We start from the raw sequence: 13,063 nt of genomic DNA, 5'->3' as shown, positions 1-13,063 counted from the left end.
CAAGTCAACTTTGTATCAGTTGTGTTCTGATGAATTATTTTGTTTGTTCCCAATTTTTTTTTCTAGGTCATAATGCAATGTTTTAGTAAAATAATGCACTAAAATGTCTATTGCAGAATTGATATCCGATTTTAATATTCCATGGACCCCTGAATTCTGGCAAAACGATTAAATTAGAAAATTCACTTATTGGAATAAATAATGCAGCCCGTTGATAAGTCTTATTCAATACAAAATTTTAAATAATGATAATTTCTTGGTAAATAATGCAACGTTTTAATCAAATAATGCACTAATTTATCTAATGTTGAATTTATATCCAGTTGAAATAAACCATGCACCCCTGAACAACGTTTATATCCACTTTAAATTTATCATGCATACTTCTTATAATGCATAATTAACTGTAAATAATGACGATATAATTACACATAATGCTCAGACTTTGCATATACACAATTATTATCGTAACGAACACTACATTGCAAATAATGACAGTCGATAAAGGAGTAATGCACAGATTGTAAAACACAATGCACAATCTATAATGCTGAATACGGACAATTTACCCAAATCTAAATCATTAGCTAATATCCAAACGCACTTATTAAGTTGCGAAAAAGTACAGTTTTAAATTGAAACATCTATCCGAATATCAGTTTACCCATTAACCAAGATCTCCCTATAGCCGAACCAAAACTCACTCCAAACCACAATTCTCGTCAACTGGAATAACATCGTCAACTGCATCGTCAATGTCTGATCTTAGCCGCTTCTCTGATATGGAACAAACAAAGTAAAACATCAAAACATTATCAATAAATCAGAATAAATAATGCTGCTAACTTTTTACAGATTAATGCATCTATCATATGAAATAATGCATAATACAACCTCATAATGCATTAAAAATTACTCATAATGCATTGTCTAAACACAAAAATGCACATGTGTTACACAAAAAATGTATTAAACAATATAAATAATACCACTCATATAATGCACACAATACTACAAAAAATGCACTATTACTGATTCACAATGCAGTACCAACACAACATAATAAAAAAACTTTCATACTAACTGGGCAGCTATTACAACAAACCCAATACCCTTAGTAATGCATAATTTAGTAAACATAATGCATAAATTATGTTCCATAATGCACAGTCTATACTAAAAAATGCACATATGTACTCTTACCTGAGTTTAGTCACTAAAACACACAACACCCTACATATTGCATAATTTACTGCACATAATGAATACCACTCATCCTGACTGGGTAAATATTAGTACACACCCAATACGCTTAGTAATGCATAATTTAGTAAACATAATGCATACATCATGTTCAATAATGCACAGTACAAATTAAAAAATGCACATATGTACTATTTACTGATTGTAGTCACTAAAACACACAACACCATACATATTGCATACTTTTCTGCACATAATGACGGTTTCAGTATAGACATAATGCACTAATCAAACCATATAATATATAAAAGTAACAAATCATCAATCAGATTCCTCTGTAAAAATCTGAGGCAACAAACCAATACAACCAATGACCAATGTTAAAAGCAACATAATGCATACATAATGATACATAATGCACTGTCAGGCCTAAAAAATGCACACGGAATTCTTCCATAATGCATTCTGCAACACACTACCTACTCTACATAATGCACAATTCAAAACATTCAATGAATATCCAACCATATACATAATGCACTAATCCTAATAAACAATACATGTATATACTCTTGAGCACTGGACATCACAATACGGCAATACCCCTAAAATGCTAGTTGTACAGCACGTAATTAAACTAGACATCTAAATAAGGCTATTCGCATTCATACTACTGAAATGCACAACCAACGAGTGCAATTTACCTGCTTCCTGCGATGCTTGCGCGCGGGGACGACCTCTTTTTGTCATTTTTGATCTGGAATAAACCGAAATAAATAAGATACTTGCACCGAGACGTGGTAAACCCAACACAATGTCGCGGACTCATAATCAGAGAAAACCCTAGACGATTACCTGGGTAAAAACGATATCCTAAATTCTAGGCATACGCTTAGTTGACTAATTTCATAATGCATACCTGCTCGATTTGTTGAATATGGCGTGCAAACACGACAACGCCGGTCGATTTTGTGGCAGCGGTAACTGCGGTGGAGTGGAATCGACGCAAATCGGTGGCGGAGGCTGTGGAATTCGAAATGTGGCGGATGTAAGTAGGGTTGAGAGAGGGGAAGGAGTGGGAGAGTTGAGGAGTCGGCTGGAGTAAATGGGAGAAAACTGAAGAGTGGAAGATTGCAAATCCCGTGACCTCCGCACATCCCAAAACAAAAGGCGGTTCCAATTTAGGGATTTTACTAAATTACCCCCATAATGCACAATGAAAGGAGCTATAATGCAACGCGGAAATAATTAATAAGGATTAACGTGGTCCGTTGATTGGATGGATCTAATGGCTATTATTAAGAAGAGAAAAGGATCTTAGAGTGGAAAAGGAGAATAGTGCAACCCTATATATATATATATATATATATATATATATATATATATATAGGAAAAGGGTTTAATATTAAGAATGATTTTGTATTGATCTATGCAAAACTTGATCTCAATACAAAATTCAGACCAAATCCTGACCATGAGATTTGACAATCCAATGGTCAATAATTAAACAAAAACACGGAGGGTCATTGTAAAGCAGTTTTATGTCATATTATAAACTTTGGGTTTGAGGCCGTGTTAAGATCATTTCATGTCATCCTTACTATAATGACGTAAAAATAAGCTTACAATGACCAAAAAATGACTTTTGTATGCTTGGTTCTGCATTTTTGTATTAAGAATGATTTTGCATAGATCAAAACCCATGATTTATATATATATATATAACGAATTTCTGAATATGATATCGTATATTATTGACTTGTTAGTATCATTTGAAAAGACCATAATTGACTTGCGAGCATTATCTCATTTGGAGTTTGAAATGCAATAACTGAGTTCTGAGTCCCATTTTTGAAGTTATACATCCGTAGTTATCTAAAAAATGATTAAAGATTAATTAATTACTACTACATATTTTCGTCCTAAATTCATATAGTAATACCTATTAATTTATACCATGTCCAATTATTCAAACCCGCTTATAAATTATATAGTATATTGAATTATAAATTTATCATAGAGATTAATATGTATCGCATGCACTCCTATGAAAATAAGAAAATTAAACAAATCGATTAATAAATTATAGAACTGCGATTAATAAATCAAACTTCAATCCCTCCATGTACTGAAAAAAGTTTTGATACATGTGAAATATTAATATGCAATTAATTAACATATAGACACGAGAAGAAACGTGGTCTAAATAACTAAATGTGAGATAGTTGATAAAAAAAAGGTATTGCAATCAATGGCGATTAATGGTATTGCATCAATGACGGATTCATGTGGGGTCGGTGGAGATCTCCACTAAATTCGAATACACGGTTAGGGTTTAATTACTTTCATTCTATATCTACCATCCACTGTCAGTGACGACCACCGCATTGCCTTTGCATTTCAACACTGCCGACAATCTAAATCCCACGAGTTCTGTTTCGTGGATCCGATTCCGATTGCAATAACATAATTTGACGAAAGATGTGTATATATTATAAGTGGTAAAAGAGCATTGTGATAGGTGCCTAACAACGTAAGACACATTGATGGCTGAGAAATGGTAATACTAAAGAAACACTGTGGTGAGTGTTGGTCGCAGACTTGAAAACAGTTTGAATTTCTAACAAGAGCATCGCCTCTATTCCTGCACGAATCATGTTCTACCATTATAGGAACCTCCCCACTGTCACTTCCAAATCCAAATCTATTTTCAATCCTTAACTTTTAGTGCATCACCATTTTACACTATAATTAAATGCACTATTTTACTCTTAATAAAGTTATAATATAAAAATTACGAAAATTCATGTTCATGCAAATATTTTTAGATAAAAAATGAAGCAACAAACACAAAACTCATGTGCATCATCGGTGGTGTTTATAGTTTAATTTGGGGTGCAATGGTTGTGTATAGAAAACTAAAACTAATAGTACTACGTTTTAATTTTTTTTATAATTATCATTACACCTTATGAATTATGATTATATTATAAGGTTTTCATTGTCACGTTCACATTAAGTGGACGAAGTAGTATCTAATAGTGGCATAAATCTCACCTACAAATGAGAACGAAATAATAGACGACAAAACCCCAAAAAAGTAGAGACATTGAGATTAGATTTTACGTATAATTTTACTATACAGACGTCTCTACGACTGTACAGCTTCTCCTAAAGAAAGAGACCGGCGAATTAAATATCGAATTATAAATACTTTTAAACAAGCTTTTTCAGCCAATGATTTTAAAATCGTTGGAGATATGCTTAAATGATAATTTTAAATTAAAAAGATATTTCTCCTTCAATAAATTAAATAAAATTAAATGTTCAAGTCAACAAGAAAAATAGAAAAAGTACTAATAATCCTCTTTTAAAACAATTAGAAAATGAAATAGAGCTAGCAACATGTTGATTGAACTTTCACTAAATTTTGATTTTGCATATAATTAAATTCAAAGTTATCGTGACATGAGCAACTTAACTCTTAATTTAATTTGTTTTGCTAACGAAGCTTGATTTTGAATTAATGTGGCTCTCATATTCAAATAGATTATAGCCAATAACGGGAAGATTACGTAAAAACGAGGCATCTACCGATTTGGCCAAGTCGAATTATGAGCCAGCCATGTCGACATAAAATTGAGCATGGATCCAGCTCGTAGGAAAAATCAGATGAAGATAAAAACTTAGTAATTATTGGGGGGATTCTTAAGTTGGTGTACATAAAGTTTCATCAAAATTCAATAATTGAGCATATATCCAGTACATTGGTATTGATTTGGGAGAAAAATCCTGAAATTATATGACTAGGACAAATCGAATAAAATTATGTTAAAAGTGTTTTCTTACAAGAAGTTATGTGGATAAGTAGGACAAGTAATAAAAGTCGAAAAATTGAAATATTAGGTGAAGTGAGTTGTCTGGAATTTGGGATGAAAGCATCGTGGGGGGCTCTTAATTGTTAGGTAAAATAGAAAAGCGAAAAGAGGTGCATATTAGCATGTCCCTGTTTTAAGCTACCAAACCATGATGTCTTGTTTGATGCTACTAATACAAGATAATCATACAAATTATTTCTCCATTTGTCCAAAAAAAAAGATAATTTGTCTTTCCATTTATAATATTTCCCATAAAAAAATTTCTTTAATATATCAACTTATTTATTTTTTCTTTTAAAGTATATGCAACTCTTGCCTTTTTTTTGTTCCAATGGAACGGAACGCATAAGGAATATGTTGCAGGTTTGCCATGACGCAGAGAGAATCACGCGAGGGAAGGGTGAGGCAGGTTTCGCCACACGCCCACCCCCCTGCCAATAGGGACGTTGCATGAAGCCACTCGTGGACCTGTGAGTGGCTTTTTTTCTAAATATTTAATTTATTTTTATAAAATTAAAAAAAATAAATTTTACCGCACTATTCAAATAAATTTATTAGCCAATAGATTTTTATCAATTTTTTTAAATCCTTAGTACCTTTTTCACTCACCTATAAATATCTAATTCAACTCATAACTTTTTTCAAATAAAAAAATTCTATTTTACCCTCAATTTTGTCTACAAATTTTTGCAATGATGATCAATGGGCCAGTTGATAAACAAGGAAAAGCAATTGGCCAATGAATCAAGTTTAGCGGATGTTTTGAGATTTGCGCTCAAAATCTATCAAACGCGCCTTTAAGTATGTCTTCACTTAGGAAAAGGTTTGTCACATTGAAAAGTGAGCATGGGGAATAGAGTTGAGTTCAAGTTAAATTGGAATCGTAGTAGAAGATGACTATGAGACTCCAAAAGGAGTTGGGTCTCTAGTTAAATTTTGTTGGGATTTTTTAGGATTTTAATTATATAATTTTTTAATAACTTCTGATTAATTGTGTTTTTAATAGTTTTTACTTAATTGTGTAATTTAGTTAGATTTCATAATGAATAAATAAAAATAAGAAATAAAAAATAATGTACTCGATGTTTTTAAGGTGTAACTAAGTTTTCATTCGCAGTGTTACATCTTTTATTAAGTACTGTGTCACTCCAATTGTTTAAACTACTCTCTTCGTCCTTTAAAAATAGAGAATTTAGAATTAATATGAGTTTTAATACAAAATTAATAAAATAAAAAAATATTAAAGTTTTATTAGTGAAGAATGATGACCACCTTATTAAAAATACATACAAACTTACGAAAAATGGAAGTAACTAATTTGAAAAGACAAACCAAAATGGCAAAAGTGGCCTATATTTTAGGGCCGAAGAGAGCATTTAGGTTTCGCTTATTCAAGAATTTTATTGAGCTGAGAAAATAGATTATTTCTTGGAATGAGCATTTCCTTGTTGGACAATATACAAGCTAAATGCAGTGCAATGCGTGACGTTTTCTTTGCCAAAACACGTTCTTAAATTTTCATATTTTCCCTTTCCTAATAAAGAATTAATCAAGCCTACCATGATTCAAACGCAAAAATCGCGTCTTTGATCACACACAGACACTGCAAACAAAAATAATAACTGGTCTCATGTTTTGATCTCAAGTGATATTGGATCCAAATTCAGTTTTTTCAAGCTAATCTAATCACACTCGACCAAGCTGATGAGGCAGAATTAGAGCAAGCGAATCAACAAAACTTCTTCAAAAAAGATTAAGCAAGTATATATACAAACTACTGTACAGACAGCTAGGCACGAATTTCAGCGATGGACACGGGAAAAAAATCAAATCAAAACCTCCAGTGAAGCAACAGCCATTTATGGAGCAAGAAAATGAAAACGTCTCAAGAGCTCATGACCACGAGTCTGTAAAATAAAGAAATTGACCTACGAGAGTCCACTAGAGGAGTGGCTCTTTCCCCCCTTTTCACGATCTCCCTCTTGCTGCAGAGCTCTCACGCTGATTGCGGAAGTGACTCAGAAGCTGTTGAGCCTGGTTCGAATGAGAGAAGACAAATAGTGTTATTGCATTCAAGGTCAAGCAGTGTATGTCATAACAGACCGGGGGTAGGGAGAATTTGCAGTGTTTTGTCTCAAAAAATACGGTTATTGTATTGAAAAATCTAAACTATGTACCTTTTCCTTAGCTCTAGGAGTGCCGGACTGAGATAATGCCACAAGAGGTGGAACAGCTCCTTCTTGCAAAATACTTCGACAGTATTTAGGACTGTTGATGCACAGCTGCAATAGTATTGAAGCTGCATTTTCCTTTCCTCTTTGTGACCCTGTATCGACTATCTCAACAAGTAATGGAATGCCCTCTTCTCGAGAAATTGCTGAGCATCCCTCTGCAATGGTCGACAAATTTGAAAGAAGAGCCACAGCTTTATCGATCATCTCTGATTCGGGATCCAACAAGGTCACCAAAGGCTTCACTGCTCCAGCTTGAACTATACGAGCCTTATTTTCATGAAAGATAGATAGGTTAAATAACGCTGTTGCAGCATCTTTCTTTCCTCTGATAGTACCTGTTCTTAAAAGATCAACCAAGGGTTTGATTGCCCCAGATCGACCAATCTTTATCCTGTACTCATCTAAACGTGAGATACTAAAAAGAGCAGCAGCAGCATTCTCTTTGGCTCCTGCATTTCCAGTTTTAAGAACATGAATTAGTGGTTCTAGAGCACCTTCTTCCGCAATCCTGGCCTTGATGTTTTCGTTTATAGATAAATTCAAAAGAGCAGTGACAGCGTGTTCCTGTGTTTCCTTGACATCCGAGTGTAAAAGTCCAATCAACGGGGCAATAGCCCCACATTCACCAATAATGATGCGGTTTTCCATATTAGACCTCACAAGAAGCCGTAATTCTCTGGCGGCTCCAGTTTGTAGTTCATTTGAAACACTCTTCAGGTTGTTGACGAGTTTTTCCACATGGGAAGTAGAAGTCAATACATCATACCCGGAGTCAGATTGAAGAGACACAGCTGTAGATGGAGTGTGTTTTCCATTGACAACCATTTCACCCATTGTTTTGGCACTGTGCTGCCTTCCATGTGAAGAATGAGAAGCCCCGCCAGCTTTTTTAACAAGGGAAGTGGAACAAGCAGACTTTGTATCATCTAACTTATCAATCGCATTTTCCTGCTTACTTGATTTACTTGTATTTTCAGTTTCTGCTGTTGCAACAGAATCTATGCTGGACACAGCACTGGACTCTGACTCACTCCGGCTATGTACATATGAATGCTCAAGAGAAGACTCATCGAGTTTCTCGTTCACCCCTCTGGAACCCCGATTCTGAGTCTCCAAACTGTGTCCAAACGAGGATCCAGATGCTGAATTACCACTCTGCGGAGGACATTGGCTATCATCTTCATGACCGGCATGCTCAGAAGGGGGTCGAACTCTTTCTATTTCAGATTTTTCACACTTGCTACCAAGTTCTAGATTGTTTTCATTGCACCAATTGGTTATGAGAGCTTTAACGGTGTTGTTGGGGATAAGATTCTTATGGGAAAGCTTGTAACCGGTTTTGGGGCATATCCCAAGTCTGTTATCCAACCATTTCTGAATAGCAGCACGCTCATAAGTTTGGCCCGAAGCAACAATCACGGGATCTAACATCAGTTCCAAAGACAATGGGCAGAGGAAATGTGAAGGAATCTGAATGCCACCTATGGCTTTAAATTTCTCGAGATTAACAACATAATCACGAATGTGAGACAAAAGATCAACAATATTGGAAATGTGATCTAAATCCCCTTTTATGTCGCTGCCTTCAGCTTTTTGTTTTTCCTTCTCAAGTGCAATATACTCATTCAAAATTTCATCACTAGATGTCAGGTTGAAGGTCTCAATGATGTTTATAAGCTGCTGAACACCAGGAACTTTCCCGTCTTTTTTGCTTTTCAGAATCTCTTCTATCTCTTCAGCTAGTTTCCCTAGCTTCAGATTCTGACACTCTTGCACAGAAAGCTGAACATGATACATAAGTTAAGTATTCTCTTGTCATTAACTGCACTGTATCATAAAGGTAGAAATAAACTCCCTCCACACACAAAAGAAGCGAACTCAAAAACAAAGAAAAATAGAATGAAAAGAGGGGGGGGGGGATTTAAGTTCAGGAAATCAACATTGCAAAAAGAAGCAAATGAGTTTATAATTGAAAAGGGACGGCAAAGGAGCAAGGCTCTGTAATAACTTCTTACCTGCACATGTGCTAGGGTCGAAGAAGTTGGTAATGATTCAAATATTTTGCAAAGAATGCAAGATAACTTGACTGAGGCAATCTGGATGCTCAAGAGCAATGGCTTACTTTGCAGTACCTGAAAACACAGATTATCAGAATATTTTAGAACTGTAGTAATTCTCGGTAGAAACAGTCTACCATTATTGATTTCCCATGATTAACGCATTGATTTTATGTGATTATATTTCAATTTAATTGGAGAATCAGGTCAAGTGCAATCGGAAGGTACTCACACACAGTAACTTGCTCGTTCTTGGGGACCATTTCTCAAGGAACTCTCTGGCCTCATTCACAGCTATATCCAACTCTTCACATTCTTTAAACAATGCTTCATCCAATGGTGCCTTGTGATCGGAAACATCATCAAGAACTGGTTTCAAATGCTTCAACATAGAAACCAAATTCTGATAATCCTTCTCAGCTGGCATCGTACTGGATACGCGGCATGTAATCAGATGAATGAATCGAGAAATACTGTTAATAAGACATCTTAATGGTGTCAAGTCCATCCTGTTTGAATGAGGAAAGATAATCAGAACCATAGAGGGATATTTTTTTTCAAACTAAATAGATAAATAATTAAGGAAACAATTGGACAACATGATTCAAGGCTTTTTATTTTTCAAGCTAAATAAAGATTTCACACACTTCATTCATTTATATCGGAAAGGTTCTTGACAGGTCCAATAGAAATTTACTAGCAACGGAATGGCATAAAATCAACTTCCAACAGTACTTGCAGAATAAGGAATTAAGGATTGCTAACACAAGTTATACAGAAATAGGAAATTACCAGTAATATAAATGAAAAAATACTATGGCTCTGGAGAAAAATGATCAACCACCAAGGCATCAAGCAACCACAACGACCGGAAGTTAAAAGGTTGCCTTTGAGGCCACTTAGAGTTGCTCAATTAAGGTAGTTAATTGTGATGGGAGCCCTCGAAGCCAATCAATCCCGCCTAGATAATACAAGAGATAAAAGGAAACTGTTGTCAGTCATAGATTCATGCTAACAGAAAGTATAACTCCAGATTTATCTATCTGTAGGCATGAATTCATGCACATTAGAGATAAGTAAGATAGCATTCATTCATCTCCTCCATGCTTAAACTTAATAGACAACAATGCCACTCCGTATTTTTCTAGAAATACTAATAACACGTTACAATTGAAGTTATTGGTGGATACTGGATAGACACATAAAGAAGACCTCTTCCAGATACATTGAAAAAAAACAGAGGAAATAACAACTTTTATAGACAATTATCTGTACATAACCCCAAAACCAGCTATTGTGTGAACTCATATATGGGGATGACATATGCAAAATTTTCAATCATAGAAAATGACCTTTTCTGCAGCAGATAAATTACCTAAGAAGTCAACTAGTCCTACAACATGAAATGGAAATAACAGCAACACACAATAGTTTATTGACTCCTAATTGAACCAGATAAAAGGAATATTCATGTCAGCTGCCATTTAAAGGGTTAAGCACATGCTATTAGTTTCAACTATTTTTCACAACAAGACTCCTAAAATACAACTCTAAATCATTCTTCAATTGCTGCAGGCTAAGAGCATATCAATTTTCAATGTTCCACGCCAGAAATAACTACTCTTTACTTTGTTTTTCACCCCTAAATAACGGCAAAATCGTCAACAAACAAAAGCAATTCAAATTGCTGACGTTTCAGGAACAGGAAGCACAATGATAAGAACAAAACAAGAGATATTGAAATCTCCATAGCTTTCCTATGCCAATGTAACTAAACTCACACTATACTCCGACAATCGCAATATGTTCGACAAAAAGATCAACAGAACATGCAAGAATTCAGGACTCCAATAAAACGCAATATTGCTGAATTCGAGAAAAGAACTAGAGTAAATCCCCACGAATTGGAATTTCACCTTTGTAAGAAGACTGTAGAAGAAATTATATACAAAAAACTAGATCTTGATGAGGTCCAGAAGCAAATTCCGGAAATCCCATAATTCTTGATCTCTTAGCCGTCAAGAATCAACTGCGGGATTCCACAAAAAAACAAATTTTTTGCTCGTTTTACAACAAATCTTGCCACCCCTCGTCGCTCTGCTTCATTTCTGGAGCTGGAAAAATCGAGAAAAATAATATTGAAGGGATCCGTAAAAATTAAGAGAGAGGAGGAGGAATCCGTGGGCCCCGGTTTATAGCTGCAAATTTGTACTTGGTGGGGGAGAATAATTTAATGAGGTAATTATGAATTGGTTGTCATTACTTAATTAATTAGGATAAAAGCATCACAATAGCGGATGTCTCGGCGGACGTTCGACTGGCGTGCCGGACGTCCGCGTGGGACGTCCGCCATTAGGCAGCATGCATATGGATACGGACGTGCGCTGCGGACACCGGAGTTCCGCAGCTTTCCGGGACGTCCGCCATTGCATTGACACGACGGACATCCCGAAGGACGTCTCGATTTTTATTATTTTTTGTGGATGTCCGTCGGGATGTCCTTGGGGATATCCGTCATTGTGTAGTGGAATGTCCTTATGACGTGACAGGAGGTGTTTTTTGGAAGTCCATCGGGATATCCGCCGGGACATCGGTCCCATTATGAATGCCCTAAGGATTAAGAATTACTATGAGGAATCTATCAATCATGATTATAAGATGGAAATGAAAAAGTTTGGACCTTTTTCTATAAAATGATATCCAGTAAGATCTTTCTACAAGCAAAGCATCATTTGTGTCATGGAATTTCTAAATATATTTGTTGTTGTTTTACATTATTTTGTTCTCAATTATTTGTTGTACTTTATTTAAGTATGGTTATAATTTTTGTTACTTTCATTTCTTTATTACAAGGGTGTGAATAAGGTTCTAGCTAACGCACCAATTCCAGTACCTCATAGCCGCATATCAGCATATGTATATACTCCTATGGTAATTTAATCAATTGTGAATTAATACTACATGATTCAAAGGATTTCAAAGATGTTATAAATTAATGCTATATGATTTTGTCATTCATTCATCTTTCATATATTAATAAGGATCACATATTTTTTTATCAGGTTAAGGCAAAACTGATATACTGAGGTCGATGACAACTCCAAAGTGCGAGTAAATTGAGCGGGCCGATAATGAAGTTGGTTGGCCCCTAACTTATATAGAACTTTATAGATGTGGGTTTCCTATGTTTGCATACAAATTAATTTATAAGAACTTGACATACTAGTCGCTTGATTTGGCATTCATTTGGTTTCATGTATGAATGAATCAATAATGCATTTTTCATATGGAGGTTGTGATTTGTGATATGGCAGAAAAGCACGGAGGCTTTTTGGTATTTTCGACATCCAACTGCGTATATCCGGCTAATTTAATAATCTAATTTTGGACTATATAAAATGTCAAAATCAGTTGGTCAGAGTAAAAATAAATGATGTACCATAATCTTACTACATGCAACAATAATGTATTGGGGATTACCAATAATAGAAAAATGTTCATTGAAATTCGTTTTCCACTTCAGCTACGAGAATATTCTTGCTAATTAGAATAACAAATAAACTTTTACTATGGATCATATTCTCTTTAATATTTTATCATCGAAGATGGTTTTCTAGTATAGTACTTATGAATTAATTAGTTATGAACTTCATATCAAGTATGTACGTGGCTTTATTTAAATAACATACTC

General features: G+C 34.8%; 2 protein-coding genes across 3 annotated transcripts; both read right to left on the bottom strand.

The window, feature by feature from the left end:
* Nucleotides 1–494: 494 nt before the first annotated feature.
* On the bottom strand, nt 495–2,411 carry LOC121792009. Its single transcript, XM_042189812.1, has 4 exons — nt 2,406–2,411; nt 2,123–2,319; nt 1,908–1,960; nt 495–777 (listed from the first exon to the last, which is right to left on the bottom strand). Exons 1-4 carry the CDS (start codon nt 2,409–2,411, stop codon nt 701–703), a joined length of 333 nt encoding a protein of 110 aa, XP_042045746.1. The 3' UTR covers nt 495–700.
* Nucleotides 2,412–6,796: 4,385 nt separating this feature from the next.
* On the bottom strand, nt 6,797–11,575 carry LOC121752536 (U-box domain-containing protein 3-like). 2 transcript variants are annotated; one of them, XM_042147666.1, is made up of 6 exons: nt 11,289–11,575; nt 10,165–10,333; nt 9,605–9,881; nt 9,331–9,447; nt 7,259–9,097; nt 6,797–7,115 (listed from the first exon to the last, which is right to left on the bottom strand). In XM_042147666.1, exons 3-6 carry the CDS (start codon nt 9,878–9,880, stop codon nt 7,050–7,052), a joined length of 2,298 nt encoding a protein of 765 aa, XP_042003600.1. In that variant the 5' UTR covers nt 9,881; nt 10,165–10,333; nt 11,289–11,575; the 3' UTR covers nt 6,797–7,049. The 2 variants fall into 2 exon arrangements, with proteins under 2 accessions (XP_042003600.1, XP_042003609.1); XM_042147675.1 differs by lacking the exons at nt 9,605–9,881; nt 10,165–10,333; nt 11,289–11,575 and having other exon boundaries at nt 7,259–9,142; nt 9,331–9,444.
* Between the last annotated feature and the right edge of the window lie 1,488 nt (nt 11,576–13,063).

This window comes from Salvia splendens, chromosome 1, assembly GCF_004379255.2.
Source record: "Salvia splendens isolate huo1 chromosome 1, SspV2, whole genome shotgun sequence".
NCBI lineage: Eukaryota > Viridiplantae > Streptophyta > Magnoliopsida > Lamiales > Lamiaceae > Salvia > Salvia splendens.
The sequence above is the reverse complement of the archived record's forward strand: the minus strand, read 5'-3'. Positions and strand labels throughout refer to the sequence as shown.

Coding starts and splice junctions, on each gene's coding strand:
- LOC121792009 (XM_042189812.1), bottom strand. Junction 1,961..2,122: donor ATATTCAACAAATCGAGCAG/GTATGCATTATG, acceptor GGTTTATTCCAG/ATCAAAAATGACAAAAAGAG. Junction 778..1,907: donor GCAAGCATCGCAGGAAGCAG/GTAAATTGCACT, acceptor GTTCCATATCAG/AGAAGCGGCTAAGATCAGAC.
- LOC121752536 (XM_042147666.1), bottom strand. CDS start 9,880: ATGGACTTGACACCATTAAGATGTCTTATTAACAGTATTTCTCGATTC. Junction 9,448..9,604: donor GAACGAGCAAGTTACTGTGT/GTGAGTACCTTC, acceptor CTGTGTTTTCAG/GTACTGCAAAGTAAGCCATT. Junction 7,116..7,258: donor CTCCTAGAGCTAAGGAAAAG/GTACATAGTTTA, acceptor CATTCGAACCAG/GCTCAACAGCTTCTGAGTCA.